The 14079-nt window shown below is 43.8% G+C and overlaps 1 protein-coding gene across 1 annotated transcript in view; it reads left to right on the forward strand.

Annotated features, from left to right (window-relative positions):
- Positions 1 to 14079, forward strand: part of cers1 (ceramide synthase 1) — a 50813-nt gene that overhangs the window by 30391 nt on the left and 6343 nt on the right. Inside the window, exons 4-6 of the mRNA XM_078556058.1 lie at positions 3591 to 3771; positions 9088 to 9249; positions 11263 to 11410. Of these exons, the coding sequence (XP_078412184.1) occupies positions 3591 to 3771; positions 9088 to 9249; positions 11263 to 11410 (491 nt within the window). The remainder of the gene's footprint in view (positions 1 to 3590; positions 3772 to 9087; positions 9250 to 11262; positions 11411 to 14079) is intronic.

A 14079-nucleotide genomic window follows, 5' to 3' on the forward strand; every position in this document is an offset into this window, starting at 1 on the left:
CCTCCTGTCCCATAGTGGTGGGCTGGTTCTTTTAAAACACCTCACAGCCATACCGAAATTTAAAGACTTGCAATTATGTAGCACCTTTCATGACCACCAGAAGTCCCAAAGCTGTACAGCCAATTAAGTACTTTGAAGTGGGAATGTGGGGAAAGCCACAGCCAGTTTGCACTCATTAAACTCCCACAAACAGTGTGATAATGACCAGGATCTGTTTTGTGTGATGTTGATTGGGGAATAAACATTCGCCAGGACAACAAGGGTATCTCACCTCTTCTTCAAAATAGCCTCATGGGATCTTTTACGTCCAAAGGTGGCATCTCTGACAGGTCAGCACTCCCCTGAAATGCCTGTGGACAGGAGTGGGAGTTGAACCCACAACAGTCCGACCCAGAGAGCCAGTGAGTGAGCTCCCTACTTGCATTGGCGATCATGGCGCTGAGGGGAGCGGACGAACTTCACTATTGTTGGGTAAAGCTAATTGGCTCACCGTGTGCCCCTACTGTCTGCTCTAGGCTTGTTAGCAAGCATCACGCCTTGTATCAGAGAGAGAGTGTATATGGGAGGATGTCTGTCTAGCTCTGCCTCTGTGCTGACTGTGATCAGCTGGAGTTTTCTGCACCACAACTGTCTGCCTTTAATGAACGTGTGGGTGTACAGGGCTATGAGTTCAACCCTGTGGTTCCAGGCATGTGTTTGCTCTTACAGTTAAAAAAGGAGCTCCAGCCATGTGACACCAGGAAGTGATCGATTATGAATTAATAGTTCCTCAATTGATAATTCCGGATATGGATTTTTGTGTGGTCAGTTCAGTGAATCATGTAGCTTTCTGAGTATTGTAGTTAAGTCATCCGACTTTTTTTAGGTCATGTTTCATAACACAACACATGAAGTGAAGCAAGACTGCGACCCCATCCCCCCCAGCTTTCTTCATCAAACACCGACAGCCACTGCCCATGAACACTACAAAGAATAGTTTCTCTTTTAATGGAAGGGTCTAAAATGTGTTAAACATTTGCCAATTTAACATTGTGTATGAAAACCATTGCTTTTTAATTTACATTTAATTTGCAACCATTATTAAATACAAGTCCGTTTGGAAATCCGTTTGTGCAACACACAGAATGCCCGGTTCTGACTATATCATCTCAGCAGTGATAAATATTTTGTCTCGAGTTTCAATTAACCAGCAATTCAGTTTAAATTTGAGGGATGAGGGATGAGCAGATTGAGTGTACAAGGTGTCCCACTGAGCCTAAAATATGGATAATAAACCCAAGTGATGGGGTCATTTGTCATGAAAGTATAGTCATTTTCATAATATTATTGTAAAAGTGGGTTAAAAGTGGGGTTTGGATTAGTTTCCCTGTGTGTAGGTGTGTGTGTGTGTGTGGGGATTCAATTGAATTGAAGACAACTCAAAAGCTCCAGACCAGCTATCAGAAGGGAAGCTAAAACAAAAACAGAATTACCTGGAAAAACTCAGCAGGTCTGGCAGCATCGGCGGAGAAGAAATCAGTTAATGTTTCGAGCCTTCATGGCCCTTCGGCAGAACTGAAGCATAGTTAGAAGAAGGGAGAGCAGGGCAGAAGAGACAGTCGGAAATCCTGTTGGAGGACAGAGCCGTACTTCTTCAAAGAGGGCATTTCTTGAAGAGGGGTGGCAGCTAGGTTTGAAATGCTAAATACGTAAACATGGTTGAAGTTTTACAGCGTGAGGTGTGAGGAACATTTGAATTTTTAGATAAACCAGAGTAGTTTGAATTTCAAAGAGATGATGAGATGTTACACCTAGCCATAAGAGGCTAAGCCAAACAGTGTGTTTATTTTTCCCAAAGGTTACTGATAATATAATATAAATCTTTCATAGTACTCCTATTATGAGAAAAGTAAAGTTGCAAAGACATATTGGAACAATGGAATTTACATTAAAAAGGGAGAAACATGTACAAAGGGAATGAGGTTGTGTGGCATTCTAAGATCTAACACAAGTTTGAAAAGCCTCTAGCCTTTCGGCATCAAGTTGCTGTCGACAGGAATTGAAGCTAAGAAAACTCACTGTGAATATCACTGTCCAGGGCATTTGGTGCTTTGCCTGGGTCTGTTGAGATGTATTTGTATTTATTGTTGCCTTAATGGAGGTGTAACCGGAAGTCAGATTAATTAGGGGAATTAGAAGTTATTATAGTCATAATTTGTAGACCAATGTACGTGCTGAAAAGCATTCCTTCTACTAATAAATGTTTAATTTAGTTTTGTAAAAAACCTCTAAGACTCAGTGGACTTATTACTACTAAATTCAAGACATGCATCCCGAAATAAAGTGCAAATTGCAAAATAGTTGTGGCAGCTGTTTCAAGCTTCCCTCTGGGATTTGAGCAGCTCAGCATTTGCCATCCGCTGCGCCATAACACATTGTACCTGAGCCTCTAGACGGTTTGCGGGATTTTCAGGCAAGCTGTTTAATTCAGGCTAGCCGCGGGGTCATCGATCTGACAGCCTCAGCACCGCGGGAAACGTGCGCAATTAACCTGAAATTAAATCGGCCACATGGGGCTGAGCAACTGCAGCAAAGCCAGAAGAAACACCGAGGAAAAGGCTCTCACCTCACATCTCTCAGCTGCCTGCGTGGGAGAGGCTGTTGCAGCATCCGTTCACGCACCCGAGTTTGAATGTTTTGAAACACATTCATTCTGGGGATGGGGGGTGGGGCGGGGGCACAGTGTGTTTCATTGTAAATCCGCCCCTGCACTTATTGCATTCATAGGCCAGGACTTTACAGCACCGTCAAGGTTGCGACCCGCTGTGGGGGAGGCAGTGCCCCAGCCAGAAGTCCATTGACTTGCAGCCGCACGGGAAGATCCCGGTGGTGGGCGGGTGCGGAAAACCCCGCCCATAGTCTCTGTTTAGACAGACACTAACTCTAGTTAAGAAATACAGTACAAGGGTGAAACCAGGGATGCAGGACCTCCGTTATGTAGAGTGATTGGAGAAGCTGGGATTGTTCTGCACAGAGTAGACAAGGTTAAGGGGGGATTTGAGAGAAGGGTCCAAATTTGAGTGGTTTAGATAGAGCAAGCAGGAAGAAAAGGGTTCTTTTGCCTAGTGGGTGGTTAACCAGAGGTCATAGGTTTCAAAGAATTGTCAGGAGATATAGATGGAAATGGGAGGATTTTATTTTTGTGACACGGTGTTGTTGAGACCTGAAAGGGTGGTGGAAACAGATGCCATAGGAACTATCGGAATGCAATGGGATATATATGTGCAGAGCACTAATTTACAAGATTATGGGGAAGAAACTGGGGTGTGGGACAGCTCTTTGAAAAGAGCTTGCACAGGCACAATGGGCCGAATGGTCTCCTTCTGGGCTGCATGGTTCTAAGCAACTTTAATGTATCTGAATTTTGGCCATTGGAACATTTGCCTCTAAGTGCTCTGAGCCCTGGTGTCGCCCTAGTGAGCCTTGAGTCACGATTATTATTACCACACTCTGGTGTGATGGATCAGGGCAAACGAGAGAAAATGATTGTGCTCCAATCAGAAAATACCACAAAGGCATCAAAGGAGTTAACTATCATGTTCATCTTTCAGAATGGAGAGCAACAGCTGATGTCCCTAAAGACATAGCAATTGCTTACTTGGCTCAGTGCAGTTTCTACGGACACGCCATCTATGCCACTGTCTACATGGATGCCTGGAGGAAGGATTCTGTTGTGATGTTGGTCCATCATGTGATAACGCTGGCTCTTATTGCCTTCTCCTATGCCTTCAGGTGAGTGTGTGTGTGTTTGTGTATGTGTTAGCATTGTCAACTCATTGGATATAATCCCAGTAGTTTCATCACATAACATCCTGTCTACAGTCAAACACCCTCTTTCCTCTCCAACGTTTTTACAACTGATAAACTAAAGTGATCAAAGAAAATGGAAAAATAAACATGCCATTTTTTTTTAAACGCTTCTATGATTTTTCTCCTAGAGTCTGTTTGCCGCCATATCCAGGGTGATTAATCTGCAATTCCTGGAAACTTCAGGGCAATCCTGGAGGGTTGGCAACCCTAGAGGGAACAAGTGAAGAAGACACTCAGTAAAACACACACCCCCATCACGCTGTGTTAATGTTATTACAATTACGTAATTCTTCCTTGAGGCTTTTCCATGCCTAGTTGATGCTCTGTAACAACAAAGCTGAAAATAGAAATCTTTTTATTAAGAGTTTCCTTCTTATGAGGGGGTTTCAGGGCAATCCACAAGCAACAGCCTGCTCTGAAAACTCTGCTAACATTTTGACAACTGTGAAAAAATTCCACCACAGCAGCTGAGAAAATCCACAACATTCTCAGAAAAAAATCAATTCTCCCTATCTCCCAATGTTAATGAATCCTTTAAATTCCAGAACACGAACATACATAGGAACATATAAACATACAAATTAGGAGCAGGAGTAGGCCACTCGGCCCCTCAAGCCCACTTCACCATTCAATGAGATCATGGTCGATCTGATTGTAACCTCAACCCCACATTCCCGCCTACCCCCGATAGCCTTTCACCCCCTTGTTAATCAAGAATCGATCTAGCTCTGCTTTAAAAATATTCAAAGACTCTGCTTCCACCGTTTTTTGAGGAAGAGAGTTCCAAAGACTCACTCCCCTCTGAGAGAAAAAATTTCTCCTCATCTCTGTCTTAAATGAGCGACCCCTTAATTTTAAACAGTGACCTCTTGTTCTAGATTCTCTAACAAGAGGAAATGTCCTCTCCACATCCACCCTGTCAAGTCCCCTCAGGATCTTAAAGGTTTCAATCAATCATCCAGATCAACATCTTCGCCAAAAACTAATAAGTTTGTCCTTGGGTCTTACCCTATCTGTGTACTAAGTTTAGTCGACATCCATCCATTAGTTTTTGAGATTTATTGTTTACACACAAACAGATTAACGAATAGGGGTGAAAACATAACTTCCTCCCATCTTCAGTGGTGGAGTTAAGCAATCAATGACAGGAGTCATGATCCACCATATTGAGTGTTTGCAGGACAACAACAACGCCTTATATTTATATATTTAATGTGCTTTGGATGCCAGCAAATAGGTTGACTTTTAAGCCTCAAAAAATCCCTCCAGAAACAGGGGTTGACCTATATGCCGCGTACGAAAGCGAACTGCCAGTGTGGGTGGTCCGCAAAATGTAACAGCGGTAATTCATCTTAAATTTATGCGACATGGTTTATGAATACATTAACTGTACAAATATGCTTTTAACCACAATCAAAGCATTTTAAAACCCATCAAATTCATTGTCATTGCATTAGATGCCAAGAGTGGCCATGACTTAAACTCATGAGCATCTTTACAACATGGGCCCGGTACTGCCTGCTTGATTCCTTACGCCCCATTATAAGGTTCTGATAAGTAAAACATCTATTTGTGGGGAGGAAAATTGAGGCTGACTACTAATGCGAGTATAGCATGTCGTGGCTGCAAAGGGGTGGGTCGACTTATCTGCTGAGTATATGCAAAAACATGATTTTTGAGGCTGTGAAAATGGGGTTGATTTATAAGCCGCGATTACAGTCGCATTAAAAAACAAAGTATGACACTGAGCCACGTAAGGAGATATTAGATCAGATTGACCAAAATTTGGTCAAAGAGGTGAGTTTTAAGAAGTGCTTTAAAGGAGAAAAGTGAGATAGAGAAGCAGAGAGGTGTAGGGAGGGAATTCCAGAGCCTGTGGCCCAGGCAACTGAAGCCCCAGTCACCAGTGGTAAAGCAATTAAAATTGGAGATGCAGAAGAGGCCAGAATTAGAGGAGCGCAGAGATCTCGGTGGGTTGTGGGGTTGGTGGAGATTACGGAGATAGGGAGGGGTGAGGTCATGGAGGGATTTTAAAGCAAGGATGAGAATTTTAAAATCAAGATCTTGCTTGACTGGGAGCCAATGTAGGGTCAGCGAGCACAGCGGTGACCGGAGGCCGGGACTTGCTGCGAGATAAGACTCGGGCAGTAGAATTTTGGATGAGCTCAAGTTTACAGAGGGTCGAATATGGGAGATCAGCCAGGCGTTTTGTTGGAATAGTCAAGTCTAAAGGTAACAAAGAACGGACGAGAGTTTCAGTGGAAGATGAGGTGAAATCAGGCGATGTTACAAAGGTGAGAATAGGCACATGACACGAAATGAAATCAGGGTCAAATTGACACCAAGGTTACGAACAAACTGACTTAAACTCGAACTGTTGCCAGGAAGAAGGATGGAATCAGCAGGTAGGGAATGGAGTTTAGAACTGGGACCAAAAAGAATGCCTTCAGTCTTCCAAATATTTAATATTTTTATCTTTTAAAGTGACTGTTGTTCCGCAACTCCCAAAAACTTTCCCTTTATTTGCAAACACAAGATATTTTAATATTGTTACTCTCCTCATCAGGAATGAGAAGAAAATGTTACAACTGAGCCGATGTTATTCGTTGAGCAAGCCAAATCCCAGAGGGAAACTTGTCTTACTGATCAAAACTTGCTTTTGTATTTTGAAAATGAGGGGGAAACTAATAATCCCAGTTACGCTTTCAGAATTGTAAAATTAAAAGATTTATTGACAAGAATAAAAACACTTAAATCACATAAGATTAACATTACACAGCTAAACAGTCTTACAAAACATTCCCCAAAAAAACCCTACCTGGTCAGAACACACATGTAAACTACTTGGCAACAGCTCGCTTATAGATTTTAACCATAAAAATCCAGTAATATTACCCAAGGCAAAAATGGCTGTCCTTTTAGTAAAAGATGTACCACATGACTTCTCACTCTCTTCCACTCTGCTGTGGAAAAACCGATCAAACTTCAGAAACAGACTGTTTTCAGAGAACAACGACTTTTCTGGGTTGAAACTGGATGGCTGCTTCAAATTCACAACTTTCTTAGCACAGAGCTGGTCTCTGGACATCTCCCCCACGTAGCCAACACAACTCAAATAAACATTTTTCCTTAAATATCATTTTCCTCTTTGATCTTAGACTCCATTGTTGGCACCTCTTTGAACTCAATTTTTCTAAAATATAGGAGTCTTTCATGTTGTCTCCGCTTTTGGGTAAAATAATATATAATAACCTTCCCTCGTTTACTTATGAAACCTTTGTAAGTTGTAAAAATCTCTTCTCACTTCTAAACTCCCTTTGAAATTTAACAGCTGAAAAGTCAAGTTCCTGCATATCATATAATGCAAATTTCAAACCCAACCTATTCATACATTCAACTTCACCATAGCCTCTCATTACAAATGCATGCATTTAGTTCCTTTACCTTTCATTTCTCTCTACTCCCACAGACAAGCTGTATTGACTAACCTTCCCCTTGTTTAATTAAACTCTCACCGCCTCTCTCTCTCTCTCTCTCTCTCACCGCCTCTCTCTCTCACCTCCCTCTCTCTCTGTCTCTCACCCCACTCTCTCTCTCACCCCCCTCTCTCTCTCACCTCCCCTCTCTCACCTCTCTCGCTCTCTCTCACCCCCCCTCTCTCTCACCCCCTCTCTCTCTCTCTCACCCCTCTCTCTCTCTCTCTCTCACCCCTCTCTCTCTCTCACCCCTCTCTCTCACACACCCCCCTCTCTCTCTCACCCCCCTCTCTCTCTCTCACCCCCTCTCTCTCTCACCCCCCCTCTCTTTCTCTCATCCCCCTCTCTCTCACCCCACCTCTCTCTCTCTCACCCTCTCTCTCTCTCTCATCCCCTCTCTCTCTCTCACCCCCTCTCGCTCTCTCTCTCTCCCACCCTTCTCTCTCTCTCTCTCACCCCCTCTCTCTCTCTCTCTCTCTCCCACCCCTCTCCCTCTCACACACCCCCTCTCCCTCTCTCACCCCCCTCTCTCTCCCTCACCCCCCCCTCTCTCTCTCTCTCACCCCCCACCCCCCTTTCTCTCATCTCTCTCTCACTCCCTTCTTTACAGAATACCACCATATTCCCAAAAATACTTTTTTAAAAAAATCCATCTTCGCAAAAGACTTAGCCCCCCCCCACCATCCAGTGGTGAATTGGGTAAAGAAAAAGACCAAGGACTTGGGGACTAGGAGCAGGAGTAGACCATACTGCCCTTAAAACTCTTTCGAGTTATCAACAGTCACAGATTGCAACTCTTTCGAGTACAATCACAGTTCTTGGTTTCCAGGAGTGGGACATGAACCCACAACCCTCTGATTCAAAGGCGAGGGTGCTATGAACTGAGCCACAGCTGACACCTCCATACTGCCCTTGAACTTGCTCCATCATTTAATTAAATAATGGCTGATCTTTGACCTCAACTTCACTTTTCACTTGAGTATGGTAATGAGCAACAGAGAACAGATCAATCCTAACTGAATTCAAACTGGATGAGGATGAGGAATGGCCCATTTACCCATCAAACCTGTTCTTTTCACAGGCCATGTACAATTTCTTCCATGTATCTCACCTCTAATGGGAGATGGAGCCTAGTGTCATCAAGAGATTCAAACCAGTAGAGTAAAAAAAACTTGCATTTATATAGCACCGTTCACATCCTCAGGATATGGAAGGGAGGTCGAAATGCACCGTGGATTTTGAAGTGTTACATTTACAATCTTTTCAGATTCCCTTTTCAATCTGTGGTTTCTTTCTTTTCTTTAACCTTTTACTAAATCAAGCACCTATTGGCATAACTTCACTGTTTATATTTGTTCAATATCAACAGAACTGGGGATCAGGCACCTCCACGGGTCTGTTAATAAGTAGCTCTGTTTGGAACCAAACCTTACAGAATAGAATGGTCGCAGGATAGCAGTTAGGAATGTGCTAACCTCAGCACCCCAGGCTAGGCAGTGGAAGGGGATTAGGCAGGGTTTCTACTCATCATTTTACCTGTTTCTGGGATGTGAGGGTTGCTGGAAAGGCCAGTGCTTATTGCGTTTGTGAAGGTGGTGGTGCACCACTTTCTTAAACTGCTGCAGTCCATAACTCCTCAACGACTTGTAGGAAAAGGATCGGGACTGATGCCTCTTGTAGCCCAAAACATTCTACTGTTGCTAACGACCACTCTGGCAAAGTACCACAGCAGTTAAAACAATTTTCTTCCCCTCCCTTGCAGGTATCACAATGTTGGAATCTTGGTTCTCTTCCTACATGATGTAAATGACATTCTGCTGGAATTCACCAAACTCAATGTTTACTTCAAAAACAGAGCTGGTATTCGCCACAGCCTAAACGATGTCGTTTCCAATATTGGATGTTGCACCTTTGCTATAAGCTGGTAAGAGTCTGCACTCGCTTGATCCCTTAGTGATGCTTCCCAGCAGATTGGCAGCCCTATTGTGATTGACTGTTGTCCAGAAGGAGTTGCCCTGTCTCTTCAACAGTGGTTTGGACCCACTCCTGCTCTATGTTATTTTCCCCTTTACAAAGTGCCTTGGGATGTTTACACCTGTTTGAGTGGTTACACAAATGCAAGTTAGTGAGCGTTGTGGAGGAGCCCTGAAAGCTAGTGTGCAGGCACAAGAAATAATCAGAAAGAGCAGTGGAATGTTGGTTTTTATTTCAAGGGGCCTAGAATAGAAAGGGGACGAAATGATGCCTCAGTCATACCTTGGTTAGGCTCTATTTAGAGTACAGTGTTCAGCTTTGGGATCCTTCCTCAGGGTGGATATATTGGCCTTGGAGTGGGTACATCACAGATTTGCAAGAATGAGACTTGAGCTTAAGGGGTTAAATTATGAGGTCAGGTTGCATAACTTGGTTTGTATTTCCTTGAGTTTAGATGGCTGAAGGGTGATCTAAACGAGGCGTTTAAACTGACGGAAAATTTGATAGAGTAGATAGAGAGAAAATGTTCCCGCTGTTGGGAGCGGTGGGACAGAATCCAGGACAACAGGGCATAATCTTCAAATTGGGTCATTGAGGAATGAAATGAGGTGGCTTTTATCTCATAAAAATTGAAATGTTCAATGTTGAGCTCGACAGATTGTCATTAGGCTAAGGCTATCAAGGGATATGGAGCAAGGGCAGGTTAATAGAGTTCAGGTACAGATCAAACGTGATCTAATTGAATAATGGAACAGGAATAATGGTTTATTGTTGTTGCTGATATGCTAATGTAAGTTGTCCCAGTTTGGTGTTTCTCCATCTGATGGGTGGGCCCATTCTTTAAGTTCTACTACCAACCGCACTATCTAACAGCCCTCCTCACTGAACAGAAATATCTCACTGAAAAATGGAGAGTGGACCTTGAGCAGTGAACTAATCGGCACCTGGCCTCCCACAACCTCTTCCAGCCTTTACTGACCAAACATTCATTGGCCTTTCAACTCTGGCCACCTGTCTAGTTCCCACGGTTTCCCTCTTGCCTCGCTGTTGAGAGCAGAGTTTCCTGTCTCCTCAGTTCCACTCCTGAAACCTGTTGCTTTGTCACCAATCAACGCCTTCTAAAAGCCTCCTACAAATCTCTCTTCAGCTGGACTGTCAAGTCATCTCCTCATCTTGTTTGGCCTCTGTTTCTTTTCCGTTTAGTAGCATGGGCCATTACTACATTAAGGCTCAATATGTAAATAAAAGTGCTTGGGAATCGCACATTAATGGGCATTTCAAATGTCAGTGGGAGAGAGAAATATTTGAAATGATAGGTATTGCTATGTAAGGAAGAAAGGATTTGCATTGATATAGCGCCTTTCACATCCCTGAATGCCTCACAGTTGGTATTCTGTCAGTTGGATGAAATGTTAAACCGAGGCCCCGTCTGCCCTCTCTGGTGGGTGTTAAAGACTCCACAGTCACTATTGGAGGAAGAACAGGGAGATGCTCCAACAAAAACAGAAAACGTTGGTAAAACTCAGCAGGTCTAACAGCATCTGTGGAGAGAAAAAAATACAGCATCCACAGTATTTTGCTTTTATGTTAGGGAGATGCTCCTTTGTGTCCTGGCCCATACATATCCCTCAACAAAAGCGTAATTAAAACCAATTATCTAGCCGTTACCTTATCGCTGTGGGATCTTGCTGTGCTCAAATTGGCTGCTGCGTTTCCTACACCGAGTAGTGCAGCCACTGGTCCAAAGTACAGCCTTGGCCGTGAAGCACTTTGTGACGTTGCTAAGACTGTGACGGACGAGCTTTTCCAAACTCTATGACACAAGCCAGTTATGCATATTCTCTGGTGTTTGCCATTCTGGAAGCTGAGAATCCTGCCTTGCGATACCGAGGGAGCCTCATGGTTATAATGAGTTCCGTGAATTTTCTTCTCTGCAACACTCTCCCTCTTTTTTTTCTCGTAGGTTCTGGTTCCGACTTTACTGGTTCCCCCTCAAAGTGCTGTATGCCACCTGTTACTCCAGTCTCCAGTCTGTTCCCAATATTCCTTTTTACTTTTTCTTCAACATTCTGCTGCTTGTCCTCACTCTGATGAATATCTATTGGTTTCTGGTGAGTAATTGCAGTCTGGAGCCTCTTCCCTATCTTCCTTTCGTTGTCTTCCTCTAACCTGTCCCAGTGTAAGTGAGGTGCAAATTCACGACAGGGTGGGTATGGGTGATACGTTTCGTATACGTGCATGTGAGGGGGACGGGAATGGTGGTCGGTGGGGGGTGGGAATGGAGAAAGAATTGGTTTTTATAATTGTGGCAATAATCTCCTCGATATACCATAGAATTTACTGAACAGAAACAGGCCATTCAGCCCTGCTGGCCCATGCTGGTGTTTATGCTCCACATGAGCCTCCTCCCGCTTTACTTCCTCTGGCCCTATCTTAATAACCTTTTGATTCCTTCCTCAAGCTTCCCCTTAAATGTATGTATTCCTGTTCGAGCTGTCTGAATTTGGTGGCTTGTCAAATATATTTATTATGGGTTACCCTGGTCTCCAGAATCCTCCCACAGATACAACCAAAATTGTTTTAACATTTAATGTTTCAATATTGAGTTGCCAGTGGGGACCCTGTGGTTTAAAATAGGCAGTCATTTATTGTTGGAACCGTCTTCTCCTTCCCACCCCCGACTTATGTTCATGTCTTCCAGATGAGCACATTCATGGTCAGCAGTCCCTCGTCTAAGTAGCCGTTAGTTGCACGTGAGCCTTAACCGCGGGGGTTGTCAGGCTATTCAGTCACGGTGTGCATCAGATCTGAGCCTTGTTCTGTCCTTTGTGAGGGAGTCGCCTCCATCAGCAGTGCTGGGGCCAACTGCAGCATTCTCACTGTCACCCCCAGAGTCAGCTAACATAGCACGAACTTGGGAGTCAAAGCTGGGCACTTCCTCCAGCTTTACAGGTCCTTAATTAACTTTTGGGTGTGAGCTAGGAAACTGTATTTTATTCTGTTGCCTTTATCACGTTACCCGGTGTTGTCTGATGGAGATCGCTTCCTAACCGCTGGTGCCAATACAGCAACACTGCTTTAACTACTTGCGCTCAATTTAATAGAACACGCCTTGTGCACACTCGCACAGTACAGGTAAATACGCTTACATACAAACATACGGAATAGGAGCAGAAGTAGGCCATTTGGCCCCTCGAGCCTGCTCCGCTATTCAATAAGATCGTGGCTGATCTGTTTGTGTTTCGAGTTCCACATTCCCATCTACCCCCAGTAACCTTTGATTCCCTTACCTAACAAGAATCTATCTACCTCTGCCTTAAAAATATTCAATGACCCCGCCTCCACCGCCTTCTGAGGCAGAGAATTCCAAAGCTGCACAACCCTCTGAGAGAAAAAATTTCTCCTCATTTCTGTCCTATTAGGGCGACCCCTAATTTTAAAACAGTGGCCCTCTACTTCTGAACTCACCGACAAAAGGAAACATTCTTTCCAAGTTCTTCTTGTCAAGACCATTCAGGATTTTATATACTTCAATCAAGTTACTCCTCACTCTTCTAAACCCCAGTGGAAATAAGCCCAGCCTGTCCAATCTATCCTCATAAGACAACCCGCTCATTCTAGGTATCAATCTAATAAACCTCCCCTGAACAGCCTCCAACGCTTCTGATGTACATTTACTGAAACATGTATTGCCATTCAGTAATCAAAGAGGTAAAGCAATGATGAAAAGACACTCTCACACTCTGGTTTTAGTCTCACTATTGTACCAATAAACACACACAAAAAGGTTAAAGTTCACATGGGTAAGCTGTGTATTGAGATTGCATGATCAATGACTATGTCCATTACTCAGTTTTCATTTCCTAAAATGGGAATGAAATGAACCACACCTGGATTCCCAATTTGGCACATGTGGTCAACATATTGAACAGTGCCAGTGTGACCAACAGACACATACTCAACTTATGATCCCTCCTCTTCATCGCACACTAACATCACAATAAAACTCCCACCAGTGACTGTGGAACTGCTGCGGAATATTTGCCCTCCCTCAGTTTTCTGTTAGCATCCCCCTCCATTTTTAATGAAGGAGCTGAAACTTGCCAGGGTTTACCACAGTTAATCCTCTCAATCATCTGGGAAAGATAGCAAGAACTGCTGGTGCCCAAGGGTCTGTAACCCAAGGAAAGTCAACATCGACAGAGGAATCCATGGTGTTTACAGCACAGAAGGCCATTCAGCCTAACTAGTGCATGCTGATGGTTATACTTCACATGAGCCTCCTCTCTACTTTATCTCACCCTATCAGCGTATTCTTCTATTCCTTTCTCCCTCATGAACTTATCTAGCCTTGCCTTGAATGCTTTTATGTTGTTTTCCTCATCTATGGAGAGGAGGGGGAGAAAAGGAGATAGAATTTTGGGGCTGAAATTAAACATGGATTGTCCCTCAGCTTTACATTTACGGTCCATTTTAGGTGAGGGCCACATTCCCAACCAATGACTCGTTCACTAATGCTGCATTACAAAGTGATGGGGCATAGACCTACAATCCTCCACATGATCAACTATTGGTCCCAGTCACATTATATCAAGAAGGCAGCTCACCGCCACCTTCCCGGGTCCCCAGAGCATTATCCTGGGTCTCTGGATTACCAGTCCAGTGATAACACCACTTCGCCACCACCTCCCCAAGCCATTGAGTCTACTCAAATCAGAGGTAGATACCAAGGAAATCCAGTGATATGGGGACAATGTGGTAAGGTTCTGTTAATGGTATA

This window comes from Cetorhinus maximus, chromosome 13 (genome assembly GCF_964194155.1).
Source record: "Cetorhinus maximus chromosome 13, sCetMax3.hap1.1, whole genome shotgun sequence".
NCBI classification, from domain to species: domain Eukaryota; kingdom Metazoa; phylum Chordata; class Chondrichthyes; order Lamniformes; family Cetorhinidae; genus Cetorhinus; species Cetorhinus maximus.